Genomic DNA, 18,485 nt, shown 5'->3' with positions numbered 1-18,485 from the left:
AGTTATTACTCCTTCGCCCTTTGCATTATCTTATCTAATGCTAAGATCAGACTACCAATTGCTAGCACAAAGTTGGCCAACGTTTTTTCTGTTACCACTTTTACAACTGTCCATTTGCTAGTCTGAGCGCTCTTACAACTCGTTTCATTTCATTTCAACTTATTTTTGTGCTTATATCCAATTAAGGTTCAATCACGTTGTCCTGGGCACACACCTCAGGTATCTGGGATGTCTGTCCAGGACAGTGGGTTAGTTGTTAGTTGGTTAGTGGTTAGTGAGAGAGAAGAGGGTGTAGTGGCCTTACACATACCCATTGAGCCCTTAAGAACTCGCTCTGGGTTGAAGCCGGTACCGGGATGCGAACCCTGTACTTACCAGCCTGTAGTCCGATAGCTTAACCACTGCGCCACTAAGGCCGGTTTACAACTCGATTTTCGTCGTATACGACTTCTACGGCCATTTAGTTGTTTATCTAAGTGCACCCATCGGGAGTTAAGGAAAGTACAACGCAACCGTCGAGTTGGTCAACTTCGTCGTGACAGTTTACAGTCTGAACCCAACATAAAACAACGATATGATGACACAAAAGTAACAAGAGAGAGAGAGAGAGACAGAGACGGGGGGGGGGGGGGGGGGGGGGGGAGTGGGAGTTGTGATGCTGTGCACACGAAACGGGCGTGGCGGGACGGGGCTGTGCTTACCCCCTGAACGTTGCAACTACCCTAATACAAGTTCAACGTACAATAAATCTATGTCAGTGTAACGAAAGCTGACAGCATGACAAGTGTTCATGAAACGTCCGAATCTACACCAGTTTAGAAACACAGCCAACCAACTCCATCCTGCCAGTAAGAGAGCCTAAAAACCTTCTTTCTTTTATAGCAAACATGTCTTTGTTAATGATTATCCCGTGTGCTCCCCTCCCCCACCACTACTCCTCATAAAAAAAAAACCCCCCAAAATCAACACCACCGACAAAAAACAAACAACAATCAATCAATCAAAAGAGCAACAAAGAAACAAACAAACGTCCACATACAACTTCTCCCAAATACCCACTTCAACTCCCTTTAACCCCCACCCCCCCACAACCCCCCCCACAAAAAAACCCAACAAACACACACACACACACACCCCAAAAAAAAAAAACCCCAACAACAATCAAAAACAAAAACAAAACAAAACAACACCCCTCCAAACAAACCCGAATAAAAAAAAAAACCTAACAAAAAGACAACAACAAACATTCGAAAACAACAACTTTCAAATTGTCATACTGTTCGTAGGTTTTGTTACATATATAAAATGTGTTTTCTGTTTCCATAGGTGACTGTGACGATCTAGGGTGTGGTCAGATGTGCGTGCCCGACCCCCTGACTGGGCCCAGGTGTATCTGTGGGGAGGGATACGACATGGACGAGGACGGGGTGTCGTGTATCAGTAAGTTTTATTACTCACTAATGAATCTCACTATGATACTGTCAAATTTAAAGGGATTGACCTGTGTTTTCGACCAACAGTCTTTTCGCTGATTATATATACTCTTAAAGGGACACACCCTAGTTACGGCTAGTTGTTAACCATTACGGCGTTGTTTTTCGCTATTAAACCCATTTTTTCACAAATAAAATTGCACTTTACTTACCGTTTATTATTTAGAACATACATTTCCATTCACCTGAAGTGTTTTTTGGTAATCCTGGTAATCCTGGTTTTTGTAATACCACAAAATGCATTTTTCTTATTTCTTAAAAACGCACGCATGTTTGAGAAAAAACCGTTAAGCAGACAAGATCTAATCTATTTTTAGACGGGATATTTCCATTTCAATGTCACAGACGTTGGTATACCACGTGGCCGTTAGAATTTTGTTTCGGTTTGTTTTCTCGTGCACGGTTCGCGCAGTCAACATCCGATTTGTTGTTGTTCATTTGTGAGATTTTTCTTCACAGTTCGTGAACATTTTCAGTAACAATAAAGTTCAGACAAGTAAGTGTCTCAATACAAAACGTTACAAACCCTTAAAACCAATAATTTTGCTAAGTCTTACGATATCTGGAGAGTGGATACAACCAGGACAGAACAGTTGGAACATGTCCAGGAGAGATGAAAAGAACGCACCCCAAGTCTGTGCGCACTCTGTGAAATTTGTCTTGACGTAGGCATTGTTGTGCTTCGAGCAACATCTATCGGTGACATCAGAATACTAACTTTCAAAATTATTTCAAGCAATTGGGACATGGGGATTCCCATGGTATTTATCGATATAAAACCTGCTTTTTCACTCCATTTGATAAAAACGTGATCTAAGTGTGTTACAGGTTTGTAGATTAACCAAATTATAATTTATTTTCGCTGGATGGAACTAGGGTGTGCGGCTTTAAAAAAGTAGGGGAACCTGAAATAGTAATGTTAATATCAACTATTAGACCGAACATACGTTTTGACCACAGACATCCTAGTAAAGAACGTTCAGGTCTGTTTATCAACACACCTAAACACATTCCATAGTTTGCACGTGCATCACGCAGTTACCCCGTACACGTGCGAGGGGTGTCATTCTCGATTTTGACAATTTCCAGGAAGGTCGATTAATCACTGCGGAACATTATTTCTGTCAATCTTTTTCATTCTGTTGATCATACAGTTGTTATTGTTTTGTTTTTAGTAATTTCTATTGTTTGAATTTGCGATTTATTGACAAAAAAACCCGTCAACTTTCAAATTTCACTTCTGACCCCAATCGTTCTTCAAGATCTTTGGTGATCATGAAACCTACTGTAATACTGAACTACCGGTTGTAATGTTTGCCCAATTAATTCACTATTATCATATTACCATTCCCCACAGCTAATATACCTTATAATTTTGGCAATTGTAAATTCTTATTGGAGTTCCCCTACTTTTTTTGAAGAGTAATATTGTGATCTCAGGACTTTTGTTTGATTTGTTTTTGTTTTTCCAGAGACCAAATCGTTTGTTCAACCCTCTCACATTTATGCAATACACGACGCCATTTGCCAGTACCCTGCCAACATCGCAGATATGTCTCTGACCAACATTACCTTGGATACCCAGTGTTTTCTGAACGATCGTCATGGATACCTAGCTCTGACGTACGACGCACGTGACAATTTGTTGTACTACTCGGAAAACAACACGTTCACGATAAGTCGAATTCACCTGGAGATTGGCGCCACTAGCGAAATTGTCGCAGGAGGAACAGGTGTTGTGAAAGGTACGGGTTGTCTGCTCTTGGTTACATTTTCAGTATATTGGTTTACGTGGTTATAGCAGCGTTCTTTAAACGCAGACATTTAAACACTGCACATATATGTTTTTAAGGGCTTGTAAGACAAATTTTAATTTAACCAAGAAATCACCAAGAGTTGGGAAGATGCCTTTTTTTCGTAAAGCCATCACCCAGAAAATAACATTTTAATTAAATCAAATATGAATAGAAAGAAATGTTTTATTTAACGACGCACTCAACACATTTTATTTACGGTTATATGGCGTCACAAATATGGTTAAGGACCACACAGTTTGAGAGAGGAAACCCGATGTCGCCACTTCATGGGCTACTCTTTCCGATTAGCAGCAAGGGATCTTTTATATGCACCATCCCACAGACAGGGTAGTACATACCACGGCCTTTGATATACCAGTCGTGGTGCACTGGCTGGAATGAGAAATAGCCCAATGGGCCCACCAACGGGAATCGATCTCAGACCGACCGCGCATCGAGCTAGCGCTTTACCACTGGGCTACGTCCTGCCCCTTCAAATATGATAACTATGTTAGCGGAAACAGCCCTAAACTATGTAAGATATCCAGTCAAGAAAGGACATGGTTTGTGCTATCCTGCCTATGGAAAGTGCAAATAAAAGATCCCTTGCTGCTAATCGGAAAGAGTAGCCCATGTAGTGGCGACAGCGAGTTTCCTCTCAAGATCTGTGTGGTTGTGACGGAACATGCTCTTATCTTTTCGCCTGTGGCGATGTTAATTGTTTTAGAGGGCCGTGTGCGGCTTGGTTACGTAATACCCCCTCGCGACGGTGGTCGAGCTGTTCCCAATATGCACTTAGACCAGGTGTGGAGGCCATGTGGCCAGTAGTTACGTAATACCTCCGCGCGACCGTACCCCCTAATACACACCCAGACCAGTTGTGGAGGCCATGTGGCCAGTAGTTACGTAATACCTCCGCGAGTTCTGTTTTACGACCTTGTATTCCTAGCGGAATGGCGACAGCTAGTCTGACTATCTAAAAAAATATTCCGTCTTGGTCGCTGTGGAAATATCACATGATAGGGGGAGTACCGCGAGGTTTTTTGAATAAATAGATAGAATTTTAGATATATCGGGGAGAAAGATTGGAAGTATCCTGGGGAACGGACGTCGTCCACTGAACGAAATATATAAGTTCAGTCCGGACGTGGTAAATATATTTTTCTGCTCTGTTATATAACCTTGATGTAATTGATGTGACTTTAAATATTATTAACACTGTATTATACCAATATTCTTTAGACAGTGTTTCCGGTAATCTGACGAAGTAAATTGTAGGCTTCACTGTTCTAATATTTTTATACGAGTGTTTGGTAATATAAAGCTTAGCCGGTCATCCTAGAGGACCTAGGTAAACTGTAGGTTATTGTCTTTATTGTGATAGGTACCAGTATTAATTCTGTATTACAAGGTTACTGAATGAGTAGTTAAGGGTTAATTAAAAATTAACCAGTTAGGAATAGAGTTGTAATTCCTTTATTAATTAAGTTCCCCTGGAAGCGTTTCTCAATTATCACACGTGTGTGTGTGTTGTGTCACGGTGAAGTGATTAGAATATTGTGTAAGCTAGACACCTAGTGATTAACTAATTAAGTAATTAGTTCTGGGTTGTTGTAATTGTTGTTGTTAATTAACTACTGCGGCAAGTACATTTGTCAGCGTAGTGCTAATATAGATTCCAAAGTGTATTGTATTTTGTTGTGTTTTCTAGTGAACTAACGTGCTATATATATACATATTTATATAAGATCGTATCTCTGATTATACTTAGAGCCGAGCCACTCGGATATTTGACTGCCCGATACAGAGAGATCTAATAGATATACAGTTAGGAGAGATATTTGGATAATCGTGTTTTATTCAGTTACGGTATTATAGGATCCCCGTGAAAGTGGTCCTTAACCATATGTCTGACGCCATATAACCGCAAATAAAAGGTGTTGAGTGCGTCGTTAAATAAAACATTTCTTTCTTTGTAAGATGTTTCTGACTAATAAAATCTTTTAACATCTAAAAAATACGCATTAAATATATTTTCTTGTTTAGAATATCAGTGTCTGTATATTCAACGTGTTTCTGGTCGTCTTAATATTTGTAAGATGCCCAAACTGGATTTTGTCTTCAAATAATTTCGTACGTATGAAAAAACAATGTTGCGGGGAATACAATGAAATTTAATCTAGTACAAATACTAGAAAACTAATATATTAAATGCAGAAAAATATATTTGATATGTAATTACAGTCGTTAAAAAGTCTCTGTTAGTTGATAACATCTTAAAATTGCAGCAAACTCAGGACTGCAGGCCCGTAGCTTGCGGGGGGGGGGGGGGGGGGGGGGGGGGGGGGGGGGGATCCATCCAAAAAGCATTATAAAAACTTAAAGAAAATTCTGTTCTTAACCGTTTAAGGAGTTTTAGACTATTAACTACTGAGTTGCCCCCCCCCCCCCCCCCCCCCCCCCGCTCCCAAAATAAAAAAATAAAAATAAAAATAAATAATAGCTACGGCCCTTTAACAATAAATAAACCAACTGAAAGCATTGCCGAAAGGTTCATTCGGTTCTGAACCTCGTTTTGTTTTTAAAAAGTCACATGATATGATTTAGACCAATCCAAGAATTTACATAATGGAATTATTTTTAATGGACATGAATATTTCAAAGTTAGTCATGTTTAACTGATATACCAATGGAAGTACTATGTGAAACCTATGCAGGTGGCGATTATTAAAACTCAACCGAAAAAGCAACGGAAAACAGAAAATCTAGAATTCTCAATACCAAAAAGTCCTTTTTGTCGTAAAACAAAACTTAATGAATTGATTGGTAGAGTCAAGCTAAAAATGTATGATTGGCGTCATCGAATCTTGTGATAATACCATTTTATAACAAAAAGCATTTGTTACAAAATGTTTTTTTTTAAATAACCTAGGACAAATCAATCTATTGTATTTGTGACGGTACATGCTCTTAATTTTGTTTTCGCCTGTGGCGATATTAATTGTTTCAGAAGGCCGTGTGCAGTTCCAATTGCACTTAAGCCCAGATGGGCAACTTGTTACGTGATACCTTGCGCGACGGTCATCGAACTTTTCTAATACACACCTAGCGCAGGTGTGGAGGCCATGTGGCTAGTAGATACGTAATATCTCCGGTAGTGCTGTTTATGGCCAGGGGATTGCTCGCGGGAAGGCGACAGCCAGTCTGACGATCAGAGGAAAATATGCCGGTGTGGTGGTTGTGGAAAATCCACATGATACGTGAGGTACCGCTTTGTACCCCCAGGCGATTTTCGCTGTCTCTGAGAGTTTTGAATAAATAGCTAGGGTTTAGAGATATCTGGGAGAACCATAGGAAGGTATCCCGAGGGAACGTTGTCCGTCCGGACTTTGGTAAATATATTATTTCTGCTCTGTTGTATAACCTTGATGTGATTGATGTGACTTTAAATATTTTAATACTGTATTATACCAATATTCTTTAGACAGTGTCTTCGGTCATCTGACGAAGTAAATCGTAGACTTTTTGTTCTAACATTATACGAGTATTTGGTAATATAAAGCTTAGCCAGTCATCCTAGAAGACCTAGGTAAACTGTAGGTTATTGTGTTTATTGTGATAGGTACCAGTATTAATTCTGTGTTACAAGGTTACTGAATGAGTAGTTAAGGGTTAATTAAAAATTAACCAGTTAGGAATAGTGTTGTAATTCCTTTATTAATTAAGTTCCCTTGGAAGCGTTTCTCCATTATCACACGTGTGTGTGTTAGCGTTTCTCAATTATCACACGTGTGGGTGGTGTGTCACAGTGAAGGGATTAGCATATTGTGTAAACTAGACACCTAGAGATTAACTAATTAAGTGATCAGTTCTGGGTTGTTATTATTTGTTGTTATTAATTAACTACTGCGGCAGTACATTGTCAGCGTAGGTTAATGCAGATTCCAAAGAGTATTGTGTTTTTGTTGTGTTTTCTAGTGAACTAAACGTGCTATATTATATATACTTTATATAAGATCTTATCTCTGATCATACCTAGAGACGAGCCACAGCGGGTAATACTGCTCGATACAGAGAGATCTAATAGATATACAGTTAGGAGAGATATTTTGATAACCGTGTTTCATTCAGTTACGGGTATTATAGAATCCCCGTGACAGTATTACCTGATAAAGAATATATTTTCTTTAATTTCGAGTCAATATACACCTATACATCGTTTACGATAGACACTATGCCTAGGTCCTTCAAACGTTCAAGAGATTTGGAGTGTTTACGAAACTTGATTGAAATAAATATATATTACATGTATATAACAAACAAAACAAAAAAGAAAAGAAAACAAAAATGAAGAGAAGATATGCCACATCACAGCGATAAGTTTAGAGAATGAAATCTGTTATATCCGAAATTGTTTTATGCGGTCTATAATAATATGTATGGCCTACGAAGGAAAGTTAAAGTTTATTTTGTTTAACGACGCCACTAGAGCACATTGATTAATTAATCATCGGCTATTGAATGTCAAATATTGGGTAATTATGTCTCGTAGTCATCAGAGGAAACCCGCTACAAAGGGATCTTTTAAATGCACCATCCCACAGACACGATAGCACATACCACGGCCTTTGATATACCAGTCGTGGTGCACTGACTGGAACGAGAAATAGCCCAATGGGCCCACCGACGAGGATCGATCCCAAACTGATCGCGCATCCCAAACTAGTATAAATATTCATTCATTTTATTTCAACTTATTTTCATGCTTATAGCCAATTAAGGTTCAAGCACGCTGTCCTGGGCACACACCTCAACTATCTGGGCTGTCTGAGAGAGAAGAGGGTGTAGTGGCCTTACACCTACCCACTGAGGCCTTAAGAACTCGATCTGGGTTGGAGCCGGTACCGGGCTGTGAACCCTGTACCTACTAGCCTGTATTCCGATGGCTTAACCACGACGCCACCGAGGCCGGTTCAATGTTCCAGCTACTATTTTGCTTGAAATATGTGCGGCTTTCTACTACATATAGGAACAAGGGTAGTCAAAGACGCTTCGCGTTATGTTCCATACAGGCAGCGCAACCTTTTTTTCTTAGTGAGTATTCATATCCATGGTGTATGATTTAAACACCGCGTGTTACAGTTTTATCCGCACATGTTACTATTGTCGTTTATAGAATTTGATTTGGTGGTATACACCCTCAAGACCAGTCAAGTATTATTACTGATTCAAAGAACACATGTTTTTGTTTCTATGTTGTTTTTATTTATTTACTTATTTAGTTTTTTGTTTTTTTAAAACAAGGATTGGCACTGGACTGGATATCTGGAAATTTGTACTGGACAGACGGCAGCAACAGACAAATCAAGGTGTCACGGAAAGATGGCACCGCCCAGAAAGTGTTGATTAACAGCGAGTTAGACAACCCTCTTGGGATAGCCGTACATCCTGGGCGCGGGTAATTTAAATACATAATATTTGATTGACGTTTCTATGGAAACATTGGAGTGATTGGCGTTCTTGTGATCTTGGGCAAAAGAAACATCGAACCCTTTAAATGTGTGGGTTTTTTTTTACGTGATCGTTAAAAACATATTTTATTTTTAAACAAACTTTAAATTGGGAAAAATACTTTATTAAATTACCCGAAAAAATTGTGGACCAACCTTCTGAAATTCAGAACATGTAATCATTATTTATCCATAGAAACAGGACGCTGGAATAGCATCCCAGTCGAAAACAGATTATGTACATTGTGTGAAGAAAATGATATTGGAGATGAATATCACTACTTATTTAAATGTAATTATTTTATGAATACACGCAAAGGTTTATAAAGCCATGTTATTATAAAAAAAAAAAAACATAGGACATTTAAAAGCACTGACTTGTAAAAATCTTTCTGCTTTATTTGAATGTCTTGTCACCATGTGTCTTCATTTTTAAAATGTGTATGTAGCTATTTTAAATTATGTTTGTATATATTCTATGAAGAACTTCTTTTGTCATCTTGTCACTGTAAATAACTATTGTACAATAATTCCTCATACGCTGTACCGAAATAAAGTAAAGTAAAGTTCAAAATCGTATTTACTGTTAATTTAAAAACAATTGTTAGTTCAGGAGGTAATGGAATTGACGTCCGTGTCAATTGGAAAATGCGTAACTAACACGCAAACTGAAATTTGAGGTGAAATTTCTTACCCTGCAAAATATGTACTCAATTTAATTTACTTGTGAGAAATATTGCGTCCAATGTTGCATCCGTCAGTTTGCGTCAAAACATTATGCAAACGGCGAATGAACTCTTCTTGCGGAGGTTGCCCCAGTTGAAAAACAAAGAAAGAAACCAGCGACAGTCGCAGAGCCCGCTTGTTATTTATTCTAAATATAGTAATAATGCAAGACGCTGTAAATAATAATGTTGACGTTCATAAGTATTTAGCGATGCCATTCTTGAATACTAGGGAATTATAGTGCAGACTGCACAAATGATGTACATTATTTTTAATATACTATACTGAGATGTTAAAAGTCACGTACGTTATCAGATACAATTACCATTCCTGAGAAGAGTATTACTCTACAGATAGAAAAATTTACGTACGTTTATAGTGGTGACATTCCTTCTAAATGCATTATATTAAGATGACAAAGTGACATACGTTTAACTTTATTGCGATAACGCCCCTTCTGAATATATTATATGAAGATGGCGAAAGTCACGTACGTTCATAGCGATATCATCGCTTCTGAATATATTATATTAAGATGACAAATGTCACGTACGTTTGTAGCGATAACATCCCTTCCGAATATATAAAATGACAAAGTCATGTACGTTTACTGCGATAACATCCCTTCTGAATATATTATATTAAGATGACAAAGCTATATACGTTTAAATTTATAACGATGACATCCTTCTGCATAAAAGTCACGTACTTTCACAGTGATAACATCCCTTCTGAATATATAAGATGGCAAAGTCATGTACGTTTATAGCGATAGCATTCTTTCTGATCATACTATACTTCACGACACGAACACATACATTTTTAAAGAATATTATATTTCTTTTTGTATATGTTTTATACTACACGACACGACACACAGTTCAGCACCTTCAGATGTTTACGCGTACTTTCATTTCGAATAGAAAAGCGTTTTGAAAATATAACACATGTAAACTGATAAAAAGAAAATTCGGTGCAGATATTTCGACTATTTATATTGAATATTTTATCAACAACAACTGTCTGTGCACTTTTACTTTGGCCACAGGACAATATACTGGACTGACCCCTCTGACGCCCCCAAGGTGGAGTGGTGCTACACCGACGGAACCAGCCGAACGGTGATCATGGACGACAACCTCGGCTCCCCGAATCACCTCTATATCGATTTCCAGAAGGATGTGTGAGTTGTATTTATCTTTTACTATTTATGTTTAAAAACACAGAATATTCATCTCCTAAAAATAATAAAATAAATAAATATTATAAAATAAAATAAAATAAAATAATTAAAAAATAATATTAAAAATAATAAATAAATACATACATAAATAAATAATAAAATAAACAATTGACTAAAACAGGTAAAATAACAACAATAAAAACAAAAGCTACGAAGAACAAAAAGAACACGAAAACTATAACTATATTGGGTTTTTTATTCTTGTTTTTTTAATGATTTTTAATGATCAGTGCAGTCCATTTAGGGGGGCCCCAATGCCATGAGGCGGAATGCCATTGGAACTTTGGGGGAGGTTTGGAGGGGATCGTAAAACTTTTTTAAATTAATATATAATAAAATTATAACTGTCGCAAAATTTAGGGGGCCCAAACAAATGATTCAACAAAGGCCATGGTATGTGCTATCCTGCCTGTGGGAAGCGCAAATAAAAGATCCCTTGCTGCTAATCGGAAAGAGTAGCCCATGTAGTGGCGACAGCGGGTTTCCTCTTAAAATCTGTGTGGTCCTTAACCATATGTCTGACGCCAAATAACCGTAAATAAAATGTGTTGAGTGCGTCGTTAAATAAAACAGTTCTTTCTTTCTTACTAACCACTAACAACTAACACTAACCCACTGGACAGACAGCTCACGTGTGCCCAGGATAGCGTGCTTGAACCTTAACTGGATATAAGCAGGAACAATTAGTTGAAATGAATTAGTGGTTTTTGTTGTGCCTCCTATTTACGGGTGTTTTCAACTATTGTTTTTAGGTACGCACTGCCATGATGATAACATCAGCGACTTTAATGAAAAGAGTCTAATACGTCTTATACATTGTATACTAAAGATTTTGTTATGTAGAATTGCCAGCCAAAGTCGTATGCTTTTGTGATATGTATTTTTTTATGATTTCACAGATTGTATTGGACAGACTCCACACTCTTTCATGTACGCAGCTACGACTTGACCACAGGTCGGATTGCCGTCATCTATTCACAACCAAACACCAAGTTCTACGGAATCAGTTTATTCAAAGTAAGAGAATTAGCCAATACACGTATGATGCAGTTGGTATCTATGAGTTGTAATTTTAACCAGAGAGAGAGAGAAAGAGAGAGAGAAAGAGAGAGAGAGAGAGGGGGGGGGGGGAGGAAGGTAGAGAGGGAGGGGGTAGACAGAGACAAACAGAGAGAGACGGTAGAACGGACAGAACGATAGACATACAGAGAGTGTGTGAGAGAGAGAGAGAGAGAGAGAGAGAGAGAGAGAGAGAGAGAGAGAGAGAGAGAGAGAGAGAGAGAGAGAGAGAGAGAGAGGGGAGGAAGGTTGAGAGAGAGGCATACATACAGAGACAGCAATATTTTGTGACAAAATAGCTGAATTGTATGACAGGGCAACTGAATTGTATGTCAGGGCAACTGAATTGTAAGACAGATCAACTGAATTTTATGACAGGACAATTGAATTGTATGACAGGACAACTGAATTGTGTGACAGGACAGCTGACTTGTATCATGTCATGACAATTGGCTTGTATGAAATGATAACTAAATATTATGTCAGGACAACTAAATTTTATGTCAGGACAACTAAGTTGTATGTCAGGACAACTGGATTGTATGACAACAGGCCGGTTTCAGGAAAGGCTAAACTGTGACTGATCATTTATTTACCTTACACTGCGTTATTGATTATTTAAGATATCGTAAGAAAAAAATATACTGTACATTTATTGACTTCAGTAAAGCCTTTGATCGTCTGGAGATCTGGACTGTGGTTTAAAGTTATAAACCTAGGCATATCTGGTAAATGTGTTACTGTTAAATGTAACATGTATCAAAATATTAAATCCTGTGTAAAGTTTGATGGACATATATTAGAGTCGTTTTATTGCCAATCTGGAGTACGACAAGGAGAAAATTTGTCTCCACTTTTATTTGCTATATTCATCAATGATTTAGAAAGTTGTCTAAATACTGAACAGTGCAATGGTATTAACATTGATGACAATGCTCTAACAGATTTTCTCAAAATACTTTTCTCCTTTATGCTGATGATACTGTGATATTTGCTGAAAATATTAATAATATGCAAACGTCTTTAAATGTATTTCGTGAATGTTGTATTGGATGGGAAGCTAACTGTAAATATGGCAAAGACCTAAAGGTCTAAAGGTCGTAGACACCCAGTTTTTAATCTATTTGATAACATACTAGAAGTAACTGATTGTTATAAGTACCTAGGGTTGTGTTTTTCAAATGTATTAAAGAACAAGTAACTAAAGCTATGTTTTTACTTAAATCTCGAATAAGTAACCTCATCTTACCAACTGACTGTCAGCTTAAACTTTTCGACCAGACTATTTTACCTATTTTACTTTATGGCTGTGAGATATGGAGTTTTGAAAATTGTTCTATTATTGAAAGTATACATATACGATTTTTGCGAAGTATTATTGGTGTGAAACGTAGCACACCACTTTATATGATTTATGGTGAGCTTGGAAGGTTCCGACTTGATGTCCATGTGAAATGTAGAATGATTAACTATTGGTGTAGAATGTTAAATAGTGATAACAAAAATAAGCTTTTATGTGATTATGTTTATGGAACACATGCATATAAATGGTTTAATTTTGTAGAAAATATTTTTAATGAAACTGGATTTACTTACGTATGGTTATCTCAAAATTTTGTTAATTATGGAAACGTTAGCGAAGGTACTGACTATAGGATCTTTAAAGAAATCATAAATTTGGAACCATAATTAATACTTTTAAATACAAAACATAGGTCTACTTTCACTGATTATCGCAATGCTAATCACAGGCTCCCAGTAGAAGTTGGTAGATAGGAAAATATAGGAAACGTTGTTTATGTCACGATTATGTTGTTGGCGATGATGAATATCACTTTCTATTTAAATGCAATTTTTTACCGAAATGAAAGATGCAAGTACATACCAAAATATTACTATATAAAGCCAAATGCTATTAAATATAATGATCTATTCTGTAGCACGAATATTACTTTATTAAAGGCATATTATCACAGACCACTGACATATTTAATGGTGTAACAAATTAATTTGTCCCTAAATGTACTTTATTCAACCATCTTCATAATCACCATACTCCATTTATTAACGATATTTTGTAAAAATAATTGAATTATGGCAATGGTCCATAATTCAAAAACTAAAATTGCCGAGAGAGTTGACTTGGATTTCACTCTATCATAGTTCAGTTAAGGTGATGCGATAGCTAGATTTGGTTTCCCACAATTAATGTAATTTTTATTTATTATCCATTTTTAGAGAAATAAGGTCCTTAAATCTGTGACAGTATGCCTTTAAATAATACTTGTACATTTTTAGATTGCATTATGAGAACATTTATGCCCCCACGTTAATCTTGTATTATTATATTATATATGTAAAACCGCTGTATCATTATATTGCACATACTGTAACTATGTGCTCATGTATCACTCGTTATGTGATCTGAGTGTAAATAAAGATGTGTTCCGTTCTGTTCTGATAAGACAGTTGGATAGCACGACAGGACAGGTTAATTACGCAACAGGTCGGCTGAGTTATTTATCTCATCAGCTGGGTTGTGCACCAAGACACCCGAAAGGCGTTCGATTCAGAACAGCGTGATCTTACCACAACATAATCGGATACCAGCACGAACTTTACCAATGGCGGATCCAGAAAATCCATTTAGGGAGTGGGGGGGGGGGGCAATGACATGAGGCGGAATGCTAAGGGAATTTGGGGGGAGGTTTGGAATATGATCTTAAAAAAAGAGAAAATTAATATATAATAACAAATATCACTGTCACAAAATTTAGGGGGGTGGGGGGTGCGGGCCTCTGGGGCCCCCTAGATCCGCCTCTGATTATGTGTTATTATGGTCATCATTCCAGGATTTCCTTCTGTGGACGGACACCGAACAAATGAACGGAATCCATGTAGCGAGGTTAGACAAGGCAGAGAAAGTCCGGGGAATCATCCATCCCACCAACGGGATATCCCAGGATCTGATAACAACAGACATAAACAACCAACCCATGTTCAATGGCAAGTATTAAAGGGACATACCCTAGTTTTTGAACACTAAGGCATATTTTTGAATATTATGGCCGTTTTTGATAACTAAAGTCATACTTTACTTACATTTTATCGTTTAGATTATCAATTTCCGTACATTCCAAGTGTTTTTGGTCATCCTGGTGTTTTTAATATATCACAAAATGCATTTCTCATATTTATAAAAACGCACGTGCGTCTGAGAAGTAAGTTATAGAGTCGAGTTTTAGTCTATTTTTAGGGGGTATTTTATCATTTAAAAGCTACAGACTCATGTTTCACTCATTTGTAACTTTATCCAAATGTGTTACAGGTTTGTAGATTAACTAAACTTAGTGTTACTTTTTACAGGTTGAAACTAGGGTCTGTTCCTTTAACAACTCGAAATTAATTGTAAACAACAAACAAAAAAATAAAAACAACAAACAAACAAACAATCTGATACCTTCTCCCTCCACTAAAATACACAAAGGTGTTCAATTTAGTAAAAGACCCCCTGCCCCACAAAAAAAACAACCCCATTCCCGTTTTATTTTGCTGGCGATGACTCTACTAGTATATTACCCTCCCCCTGTTATTGTTGTTATTTTTCTTACACACCCATTGGTGAGAACATCATGCGTTATTTATCATAACATATAGTTGTTTACACATGTACGTGTGTTAACAATTTCAAGACATACATGTACGACTGGCTGCTCCTAGGTGATGACCAGGTCACCAAAGCCATACGTCCAATAAAAACAGCACGGTGGAAATCGATTACACTGTGACGTATAGGTAACCTGGCAATCATGTGTCTGTGACGCGTAAGTCAGCTACAAGTGCAAAGGGTTGTAAATATCTTTTAGTTGATAAAGATGTTAAAACTTACATAAGACCTGTTTTTTAAGGATATGTAGGAAATAGAATAATGCATTTTGTGTCTGTTAGATACCATTTATCTCACAACTCGTTGTCGAAAAACGTATCAAACTCGCTTTTACTCGTTAGATGCATTTTAAAACAACTCGTTGTAAGATAAATAGTATCTAACGACCACTCATGTATTACTCTCTATTTCGAAAGCAAGTACAGCCCTTCTGGCGTTTCAAGGCATACAGTTAGAACGTTTTATAAACATAAACCAATCTAACGTGTTCTTTTGTTTAGGATAATATGAATTGTTATATATATATATATATATATATATATATATATATATATATATATATATATATATATATAATTTATCTACCAGTGGTGGTACTTAATTGGGGAAAATTAGGGGCAGTCCCGCCCTGCAGAAAAATATTTAAAAGTTCCATTTTTCTTTAGCTTGTGTCCAGATTCTGCCTTTTTTTAACTGCCCGTTTAATTGTTTTAAGATCATATAGGGCCTGTTAAGCTGTTAACTGATTAATGAATATTTGTTTCCAATCAAGTATTCATTCATTCATACGTTCGTTAGCCCATTATACATTCATTCATTCGTTTGTTCTTTCGTTCGTCGTATCATTTGCTCGTTCATTCATTCATTCCCTTTATTTTAATAGATTCAGCTTGTCTGGAAAGTAAATGCGAACAGCTCTGTTTGTCAGGGGCAGACAACTCGTTTTGGTGCCACTGTGGTCTTGGATACGATTTGATGAATGACAATTCCTCCTGCAGAACTGGTATAACAAATACACATAAATTTGTTTATCTTACAATCAGTATATATAGTGGCAAGACACACACACACACACACACACACATATATATATATATCTATATATATAGATATAGATATACATATAGAAAGAAAGAAGTGTTTTATTTAACGACGCACTCAACACATTTTATTTACGGTTATATGGCATCAGACATATGGTTAAGGACCACACAGATTTTTTTAGAGGAAACCCGCTGTCGCCACATAGGCTACTCTTTTACGACAGGCAGCAAGGGATCTTTTATTTGCGCTTCCCACAGGCAGGATAGCACAAACCATGGCCTTTGTTGAACCAGTTATGGAACACTGGTCGGTGCAAGTGGTTTACACCTCCCCATTGAGCCTTGCTCCGGGTTTGGAGTCGGTATCTGGATTAAAAATCCCATGCCTCGACTGGGATCCGAACCCAGTACCTACCAGCCTGTAGACCGATGGCCTGCCACGACGCCACCGAGGCCGGTATATATATATATAGATTTTTTTTTTTTTTATCCCACTGCCCATTCCTTTTACTCCTTTGAATTCCATCTCATTTCTACCCGATCTGGCAACTCCTCCTCTCTTTCAACTTCTTTCGCTGTCCATCTCCACATCCCAGTCCTTGTCTCTCCAATATCGGCAGGTGCTTGTCTCTTGTGGCTATTCGTGCTGCACGCCTGTCATTCCCCGTCAGCTTATTCACTGACCAAAAATATAACTTTTTGGGACGGAACTATGTTTTACACTAGTTATGACCGGCAAAAGAATGTTGTATTCTTAAATACTACTTTTTTTTTACCAGTTGATGGTTTTCATTTTTTAAAAACGTTTCGAAGACAATGTTCGTTTTAAAAGTAAGAAATAAATTATTTATATATAGTAGGTGTGAGCCCAGTATCCTAGACAATGGTAGCGTGTAATAAAATTGTTAATGTCATAAATTTTTCAAATTATATATGCTTGCTGGACAAATAAAATAACCGGTTACTGGTTACTGTCTTAAGTTATCGGTTTAAGACTAAACGACCAGTATTTACAACAATGGAATAGTAACATAGCTGTATCATCAAGAGGTAAAACGTACACTATATTTAAAGAAAACCTTAGATTAGAAAAAATATCTTATGATATTACCACAAACATTTTGGGCTATATTACTCAAATTTAGAACATCTAACCATTACTTACCAATCGAAATAGGACGCTGGAACAACACCCCAGTAGAAGATCGAACGTGCACATTATGTAACAATAATGACATTGGAGACGAATTTCACTATTGACGAATAGCAAAATAGGTATTCTCAAGAAATTATGTAAATTAATAAAAGAAATTATTGTTAAATGCAGTAAACCCTAAAAGAACTCTGGCCTATAATTATTTACAATGTCTATCACTATCCAAGTATACATATATATGTGTGCGCGTCTGATTAGCACATTTTGGTAGTAATTAAAATAATGTGACATTACATTACTTTATTCTAATTGTATTTTATTATTGCCTTTATTATTCTATTGTATTTGTATTATACTATTGTGTCTATTACTGTATTGCATTTGTATTAATACCATTGTTCTTTTGTCTCCTGTAAACTCTATCTTGTCACTACAGTTTATATATCGTGTTCCTCATATGCCGTTGTGTAACGGCCTGAGCGTAATAAAGTTCTGTTCTGTTCTGTTCTGTATGACGAATGGCCATTCTAACCTTCGCATGATAAAGCCGACATATTAAGACAGTGTTAATGTGCACATTCAGAGCAAGCTGTTGTAGCGCACGACTTAAGACAGTAACCAGTTATTCTCTGTTTATTACCCCGGCGGTCATTCCTAATGGAGAAAATGTAGATACATTTTTATCATTGTTTTACCTTTTCTTTTGTCCATATGTGATCCATATTCTGTGATAAGGAGACAATGCAATTCTATTCTTGAAGCCCAACTGTGAAATGTGGGTGGATATTTTAG

General features: G+C 37.0%; 1 protein-coding gene across 1 annotated transcript in view; it reads left to right on the top strand.

Moving 5' to 3' along the window:
• The window catches only part of LOC121373809 (low-density lipoprotein receptor-related protein 4-like), a 65,514-nt gene that overhangs the window by 16,822 nt on the left and 30,207 nt on the right, over positions 1–18,485 (top strand). The window contains exons 5-11 of the mRNA XM_041500588.1: positions 1,327–1,440; positions 2,966–3,238; positions 8,594–8,747; positions 10,574–10,708; positions 11,668–11,785; positions 14,680–14,833; positions 16,378–16,497. Of these exons, the coding sequence (XP_041356522.1) occupies positions 1,327–1,440; positions 2,966–3,238; positions 8,594–8,747; positions 10,574–10,708; positions 11,668–11,785; positions 14,680–14,833; positions 16,378–16,497 (1,068 nt within the window). The remainder of the gene's footprint in view (positions 1–1,326; positions 1,441–2,965; positions 3,239–8,593; positions 8,748–10,573; positions 10,709–11,667; positions 11,786–14,679; positions 14,834–16,377; positions 16,498–18,485) is intronic.

This window comes from Gigantopelta aegis, chromosome 1 (assembly GCF_016097555.1).
Source record: "Gigantopelta aegis isolate Gae_Host chromosome 1, Gae_host_genome, whole genome shotgun sequence".
NCBI classification, from domain to species: Eukaryota; Metazoa; Mollusca; class Gastropoda; order Neomphalida; family Peltospiridae; genus Gigantopelta; species Gigantopelta aegis.
Note: the sequence above shows the minus strand (reverse complement) of the source record. Positions and strands in the feature narration are given on the sequence as shown.